Source organism: Octopus bimaculoides, chromosome 4 (genome assembly GCF_001194135.2).
Source record: "Octopus bimaculoides isolate UCB-OBI-ISO-001 chromosome 4, ASM119413v2, whole genome shotgun sequence".
Classification (NCBI taxonomy): domain Eukaryota; kingdom Metazoa; phylum Mollusca; class Cephalopoda; order Octopoda; family Octopodidae; genus Octopus; species Octopus bimaculoides.
In genome coordinates, this window is record NC_068984.1 from 126721229 (window position 1) to 126730341 (window position 9113).

The 9113-nt window shown below is 36.0% G+C and overlaps 1 protein-coding gene across 1 annotated transcript in view; it reads left to right on the top strand.

The window, feature by feature from the left end:
• LOC106874002 (mitochondrial inner membrane protease subunit 2) overlaps nucleotides 1–9113 on the top strand; it is a 423321-nt gene that overhangs the window by 411420 nt on the left and 2788 nt on the right. Inside the window, exon 5 of the mRNA XM_052967466.1 lies at nucleotides 6588–6690. Coding sequence (XP_052823426.1) covers nucleotides 6588–6690 — 103 coding nt within the window. The remainder of the gene's footprint in view (nucleotides 1–6587; nucleotides 6691–9113) is intronic.

Consider the following 9113-nt stretch of genomic DNA (forward strand, 5'->3'; position numbering starts at 1 on the left):
TATATATATATATATATATATATATATGTAGACTGGTTTCAGCCAGTATTGGCCCAGGCCATGACTAACTTAATAGCACCACGTGGAGATGGCTTTTAATCATGTTTTATGTTAGAGTCATACTTTGAAAGATGATTAAATGTCATCTCCAGGTGGTGCTATTAAATTAGTATGGCCTAGGCCACTACTGGCCAAAACATAAGATAGATGTGTGTATATATGTGTAAATGTACATATATTAATATTACACACTCACACAGAATTTATTACATAAGTCCCTTTACCATTTTAATACTATGTGTGTATATGTATGTGTTTTCTAAATGCAGTCACTAATATCCTTGTTTTTCTGCCTAATCTTGTTAGTTCTTGAGAGTTCAATTGAGAATATTATAACTATAACTTATTACTGGGACAGCTAGAGTATTGATGGCAATTACCTTATTTTTCCATTTAGTTCTATTTCCAGTATTAATCTAATGCATCAGTAATATTTCTTCGTCTTTTCATTCATTTGTATGTAAGTTGTGCAATGTCTTGCTCATTGATTCTCAACTATTATGTATGTCTGCTTTTGACCTACTTTTTCTTATCTTAGTTTCTTTATCTAGCATGATATTAGTATCTTTAATTAATTTTCCTCTCTTCAAAGTTGCTTTGGCACAGTCTTCTATATTATTATTATTATTATTATTATTATTATTATTATTATTATTATTATTATTATTATTATCATTATTATTATTTATTATTAAGGCAGCGAGCTGGCAGAATCGTTAGCATGCTGGTTGAAATACTTAGTGGTATTTCACTTGTCGCTACGTTCTGAGTTCAAATTCTGATGAGGTTGATCGACTTTTCTGATGAGGGTTTTACTAGCCTCTGCTCTATGAACTACAACAATCCAGTTTTGTGTGGTTGAATATGCTGTATGAACCACACATGCATGGATAGACAGGTATATTGTATAATGCTTCAGCCTTACACATTGTAATCAACAGCCTTTCCTTCCATATGTAGCTTGTTCATTATTTTGCATAATACTCCAAGTCTCTGTGCATCTATTGTTATTTACTGTGAGCATGTTGTAACCTTAACAATAAGTAACTATATTTTTGAGCTGTATTAATTTATCGCACAAAATATACCTGTTAGAAAAATTTTATATACGCACACACGCACGCACGCACACACACACACACACACACACACACACACGTTTAGTGGCATCGAATGGCTGAGAAGTTTAACACCTTAGCATTCAGATTATGCTGTCAAGTATAATACTTTACTATTTACATTGTTTTGGATTAATCATGCACTTCTAGATTTTGACATAGGTGCAGGTATGGCTGTCTGGTAAGAAACTTGCTTCCCAACCACATGGTTCCGGGTTCAGTTGCTTGGGCAAGTGTCTTCTTTTATAGCCTTGGGCCAACCAAAGCCTTGGAAGTGGATTTGGTACATGGAAACTGAAAGAAACCCATCATATATAGTATATATCTATGTGTGTGTGTTTTCGTGTCTGTGTTTGTCCCCCACCACCACTATCACTACCACCACCACCACCACCAGTTGACAACCAGTGTTGGTGTGTTTGCGTCCCCATGACTTAGCAGTTCAGTTAAAAAGACCAATAGAATAAGTACCGGGCTTAAAATGTAAGTTGTGGGGCCCGATTCATTTGACTGAAAAATCAAGGCGGTGCCCCAGTATGGCTGCAATCTTGATAATGACTGAAACAAGTAAAAGATAAAAGATATCTCATTGCTTCTAGATTTTGACAAAGTGATTTTTTATTTTTAGAATAACATTTTAGGTAGGTGTGAGAAGCCAGATCTGGCCAGTTTGAACATAAAACAGGCAGAATATTTGGGCCAGACACGGCTGGTTTAAATGCCTAACGGTTAATGTCAGAAAAAGAGAATTAAAATTACTACCACAGTGTTGTTAATGAAAACTCACTTGATTGAATTTTTAATTGTAATTTTCTTTCTTTATTAGATTCTTTCTTTATTAGATTATCAAAGGAATAGGGCTGTGAGTTAGTGAGACTGATGTATTGGCATCAGAAAGAAAAAAATAAGAGAACACGGGCTGGGAGAAAATTTCAGAGATATTCAGTTCTGGAGAGGAAGATGGATAGGGTAAAAGAATTGTTTGTTTTGGGGATTTGGGAAAGACTATTTACTCATTACTCTTTTACTTGTTTCAGTCATTTGACTGTGGAGCACTGCCTTTAGTCAAACAAATCGACGCCAGGACTTATTCTTTGTAAGCCTAGTACTTATTCTATTGGTCTCTTTTTGCCGAACCACTAAGTTACAGGGACGTAAACACACCAGCATTGGTTGTCAAGTGATGTTGGGGGACAAACACAGACACAAACATATACACACACACACACACACACACACACACACACACACACACATATATATATATACACATATATACAACAAGCTTCTTTCAGTTTCCATCTACCAAATCCACTCACAAGGCTTTGGTCGGCCCGAGGCTATAGTAGAAGACACTTGCCCAAGGTGACACGCAGTGGGACTGAACCCAGAACCTTGTGGTTGGTAAGCAAGCTACTTACCACACAGCCACTCCTGCATCCCCATAACTTAGCAGTTCAGCTAAAGAGACCAAAAGAATAAGTAGGAGGCTTAAAAAGTAAGTCCTGAGGCCAATTCATTCCAATGTAAATAAAAATAAAAAAGAGACAAAAAAAAAGAACACCCCAGCCTCATGGTTTCAGGTTCCACCCTACAGTGTGGTACCTTGGGCAAAGTTCTGTACTCCTGGGCTGACCAAAGCCTCATGAGTGGATTTGAAAGAAGCCTGTTACACACACACACACACACACACATATATAGGCAGGCAGGCAGACAGGAATTGAGAGATGTGTGTGTGTGTGTCTGTATGACATGAAATACAGACCAAGGAGTTCCAGTTGACTGTGTGTGTGTGTGTGTGTGTGTGTGTGTGTCCGTTATTCTCTCCTTGTCTTTACTTTGTGTAGTAGTTGTAAACAAGTGTCACTGTTCATGCAAGCAGTGCCCTTCATTTCCAATCTTGCATGAAAACATGTCTGGTCATGGGGAATAGATGAGGGTTGGCAACAGAAAAGTTATCTGGCCATGAAAAAAATCCACTTCAACAAATTCTGCCAGACCTATGAGAGCATGGAAAAGTGAATGCTAAAACAATGGTGATGATGATGAGGATGATGATGATAAAGATGGTGTTGAGGGTGTCAGAGTGGATGGGGATATAACTAGCTCACTCAGAGAAACAGAGACTGTTGTAATAGTAACGAAAAATGACAGCAAGAAGAAGCAGCATATCTATGAGCCAGTGACTACAGTGTGTTGGTGGTTGATTCATCTAAAAAACAATATTTTGGAGATGAGGTGTCTTGAATGTGAGTGCAATATATGGGTAGTACTCTAGTATAGCTTAAACTTAACAGAAAATCAATTTACGATGCCTGAAGCATTTCCTGGATCTAATAAGAATCCTTAGTCTTTACAATATGATTTTCGCAGTGTATGAAAAGCCACTATGAGAGATCATATGAAGCTATGAAACTTAGCATTTGTAGTAACTTGTGGAGTTTTAGCTGCATGCTATTCTTAACTAGAAAAGGTGGTGTACGAATATCTTATTTCCTTGATGTGTATAGTGATAAAGTTTTTGTGCTATTGAATGAGACTGCAACCATGTCTGCATTGGAGAATGTTTCAAAGTCTTGTGACATTTACATAAGAATATATATTGTTACAAGTGATTAAGGTATGTTGAAGTGATTAAAGTGTATTTCAGTAATAGGGATGTGGTCTAATGAAGGAGGCAAGGATTTTATGGATCGAAACATGTTTTAGCGATTAAGGTGTGTGTCTGAGTGGTTGAGATGTGTAGTGTGCGTTTCTGTTATTGAGGTGATGGGATGTGTGTTGTAATAATTGAGATGCATGTTTTACTCATGAATTGTTTGTTTTGATGACTGAAATGCATGTTTTAACGATTGAAGTGTGAGTTTTAATGAGTGAAGTGTCAGTTTTAGTGAGTGGAGTGTAAGTTTAGAGTGAAGTGTGAATTTTAGTAACTGAAGTGTGTAAATGAAATGTAAGTTTTAGTGAGTAAAGTGTGAATGTTAGTGAGTGATGTGTGAGTTTTAGCCTATGAAGTATGAGTTTTAATGAGTGAAATGTATGTTTTAGTGAGTGAAGTTTGAGTTTTTGTGAGTGATGTGTGTGTTCTGGTGACTGAAATGCATGTTTTAGTGACTGAAGTGTGTGTTTTAGTGAATGAAATGTAAGTGAAGTTTGAATTTTAGTGAGTGAAGTGTGTTTTAAGCATTGAAGCATGTGTTTTAGTAATTGAAGTGTATTCTAACGTTGAATTGTGTGTGTTTTAGGCATTGAAGTGTGTGCATTAGGCATTGAATTGTGATTTAATGTTGAATTGTGTGTGGTTTAATGACTAAAGGGTATTTTTTTTAAATGGTTGATGTGGGTTTTTTTTTTATTGATTGAAGTGTGTATTTTAGTGACTGAGGTGTGTGATTAAATTATTGAGGTGTGTGTTTTAATTATTGAGGTATATGTTTTAATGAGACAGGGGTGTATATTTTAATAATTGAAGTGTCTGTCTAAAGGATTGAACACATATATGTGTGTCTTTTTATTATGATTGAACACTTGTATGTGCATGTTTTAATGATCTGACACCATTTTTGAAAACATCTAAAATGAATTTCTGTGAAATGTGTTTCTAATGTCCACTTAATTTACATTTTAAAAATTGTATTTTATTGATTTTCTTCAGTGGTATGGAAACTGTTAAATAATCCCTCCATACAAGCACACATTTTAGACACACACATATATATACACATATAAACACACACATATATATACACATATAAACACACATATACACACATATTAAACACACATATGCACAAACACAATCTATGCACACATTTCTGCTAAAGGGCTATTTATTGTGTGTATAACTTCATATTAATTAAAATTCCTGTATTATGTAAGTATGTATACTTGTATATGTGCATGTGAGTGTGTGCGTCTAGGTGTGTCTCTATACGTATGCACATGCAGTATGTATTGATGTATGTTTGCATATATAAATGTATACACATGTGTGTGTGTGTATAAGTATATAGATAGATAGATAGATAGATAGATAGATAGATAGATAGCTTCATTAAGGCATTGGATATAATGGTTTTATATTGTTATTGCGATCTGTACTCTGAGTTCAATTCCAGCCAAGGTCAAATTTTCCTTTCCTCTTTCAAAGATTGATAATTAAAGCACCAGGCAGCGCTGAAGGCTGGAAGAATTTTTGGAGAAACAGATTTGAAGGTAACTTGAAGAACATAATAGAAATGGGAAACAAAGTTGGGATGTAATTAAATTCTCAATTAACGTATGTGTGTATGGTATGTATGCATGTATATATGTATGTATGCACAAGCATGGTTGTGTAGTTGAAAAGTTTGGTACTATTGTCCTGGATTAACGAAAATGTTTTGAATGAATCTGTTTGATGAAAACCAAAATAAGACCATTGTGTATGTGTGTGTGAATAGTTGCATGCACATATCTGTCTGTGTATTTGTTTACATCTTACTCACTTCTGCAAAAGTTTTGTTATATATGGGCAGTGTTGCTGATGCCAGTTTTCCTGCCCTCAAATAATCCCTTCCTTTTGTGCCTTTGAAAATGTGCAGGATAAAAATTTCCTTATTTGAAAAACAGGTAAGGGTTAGTGGAAGGGAAGGCATCCAGCTGTAAAACAATGCCTCAAAAATATGTCTTAATAATATATTCATCTATCTGTCTGTCTCTCTGTTTCTCTGTCTCTCTGTTTCTCTGTCTGTCTATCTTTCCTTCCTTCTTTCTATATTGAATGATACAGTTATAAAACTTGCATACAGGACTTCAAGTTTCTGTGTCAATGATACAATGATCACTGCTCTTCTTCAGCTTATGCAAGTCTATTACAAACACAAAAAAATACCTTTATAGTTCTCTGTTTCTGACGATATTGCGGTCTACATCTTTTGTCATCACACGTGATTTGTTGATACATACATAAGTGTGTGTATGCGTGTGTATTAATGCTTGTTCTTATGTGAAGTTATATTTAAAAGCAATTGACAATAAACTGAAGGACCACTCGATATTTTTTAGCCATATACATATTATAATTTTTTATAATGCAAAGGTGAAACTCTGCCAAATCAGATTGGAGCCTGGTGTAGCCATCTGGTTCACCAGTCCTCAGTCAAATCGTCCAACCCATGCTAGCATGGAAAGCGGACATTAAACGATGATGATGATGATGATGATGATGATGTTGACAGTAACTTTGAAATTTCAGCTCACCACCCATCATCAGAAAGCACAATGATGGGTGGTAAGCCAAATCACAGTCAACTTTTTCCTACACTATATCATTTCTTTAACTCCATGTTGGTCTTCTCTACAAAATTACCAATGTTTTTTTTCTTTCCTTCTTTTCTTATCATGTTTTTTTTTCTTACTCTATTCCAGAACGTTGGGTTACAAAGAAAAATTGATTGAAATTCCCAAAGGTCATTGTTGGATGGAAGGAGACAATTATCGTAAAAGTATGGACAGTAACTACTTTGGACCAGTAAGTGACACAACCCCCACAATCTAACAATTTCACTCTCAAGTTCATGTATGCTTAGAATTTAGAAATAACATTGCAAAAAAATTCCTTCAGATTATTTTCTGTAATTAGGGATGCCAGATAGCCATAACCATATGATCAAAAATTTGCTTCACAGTTCCATAATCCTGGGTTAGATTGCAAGTGTCTTCTACCATATTTGACTTGTGGCGAAATTTCCATTCTGCAAAATGGAAATTGTGCAGAAGCCTGCCAGATGAACTGTTCCTGTTCTTATGAAGCAAACTTATTCTGTTGCCCAGTTGAACACCAATAACTGACTCTCAATTGTCTTTATGGGACTCCATTCCGTTGTGAGCATTTGGTGAAGATCTCTACTCTGAGTATAACAAAGTATCTTTAAGTACTCCTTCCTTCTATAACAGTAACCTATAAGAGATATTTCCTTCCCTTCTTTTCTCCTCACTAGTGTAAGTGGCACAGGAAAAGACAAGAATTAAGGACACTTAATTCTTGTCCTGTGGAGGCACATGGTCTACATGGTTAGAGCAGCAGACTTGTGGTTGAGAGTTTGCAGGTCTGAATTTCAGACTGGGTGATGTGTGTTTATGAATGAAACACCTAAACTCCATGCGACTCTGGCAGATGGTAATGGCAAACTTCTGACACTTTCGCGACAACTTACTCTCACTCTTTCCTCTTGCATCTAGCAGCTCACATACAATGAACCAGCATCCCATCAGATGGAAAACCTATACGCAAATGAAACCAGGAAACTGGCGCTTATGAGCCAGGCATGGCTTGAGAAGGAACAAACAACAATTCTTGTGCAGCTGTCTCTCAAGTTCAAGAAAGATGGTTTTGCAATTCCTTGCTGAACAACCTGCATTGATTTGTTTATAGTGATCAAATGAGCATGCTGTACACATGATCATGATGGGTTAAGGCTGCATCCCCTTGTGAAAAGGTTTGGCCTATGAGAATTTTGTACTGGTGCCACATAAAAGCATTCATGCTGGTTCCACATAAAAGTACTTGTGCCAGTGGCACATTAAAAGCATTGATGCTGGTGCCACATAAAAGTGCTTGTGCCATTGGCACATTAAAAGCAAACATTGTGAAGAGTTTGATCTGATGTTAGGAAGGGCACCCAGTTGTGGAAGCCATACCAAGTTAGACTGGAATCTTATGCAGCTTCCCAGCTTCCCAGCTTTAGTCAAACCTTTCAACCCATGCCAGAATGGAAAATGGATGTTAAAGGTGATAATGATAATAATGATGATTCATCTTTACATTCTGAGTTCAAATTTCACCAAGATCAACTTTGCTTTTCATCCTTTCAGGGTCAATAAATTAAATACCAGTGAAATTCTGGGGTCGATGTACCAGTTGAGTACTGGGGTTGATGTAATCAACTTATCCCCTTCCTCAAAGCTATCATCATTATCGTTTTTATTATTATTATTATTTCTAAGGTAAAGTTGGCAAGCTGGGAGAATTGTTAGCACGCTTGGTGAAATGCTTAGCGGCATTTCATCTGTCTTCGTGTTCTGAGTTCAAATGTCACCTGGGTCAACTTCACCTTTCATACTTTCAGGGTCAATAAATTAAGTACCAGTGAAATTCTGGGGTCGATGTAATTGACTAGTCCCCTCCCCCAAAACTTCAGGTCTTGTGCCTATAAAAGAAAGGATTATTTCTAAGGTAGCAAGCTAGCAGAATTACTACCATGTCAGGCAAAATGCTTAGCAGCATTTCTGACTCTTTATGTTCTGAGTTCAAATCCTACTGGAGTCAACTTTACCTTTTACCCTTTCTGGGTCCATAAAATGAATTACCAGTCTAGAAGATGAGGAAGGCAATGTAATCAACCACCCTCTTCCCAATTTGAAACAATTATTATTATTATTATTATTATTATTATTTCTGATATATAGGTACAAGGCCTAAAATTTGAGGGAGTTAATCAATATCCTAGTACTTGACTAGTTCTTTATTTTATTGATCCAAACAGATAAAAGGCAAAGTTGACCTCCATGGAATTTGAACTCAGAATGTAGAGAATCAGAAAAATACTATAAAGCAGTTTGCTACCCTGCCAGTTAATAATAATAATAGTAATAATAATAATAATAATAATAATAATAAGAGTTAGATCACTACTAAAAACAGAGCTCAATGCTAAAAACAAGATAATGGGTATCAACACTTTAGCTGTCCCAGTTATAAGCTACAGCTACAACATCCTTAACTGGACACTAAACGAACTATGTAAAATAGACAGGAAAACAAGAAAAATAATGACAGGATATAGGATGCACCACCCAAAATCTGACATAGAAAGGCTATATATACAACGCACAGAAGGTGGCAGGGGTCTTATACAGCTAGAAAACTATTATAAAATAACCACCATAGGACTG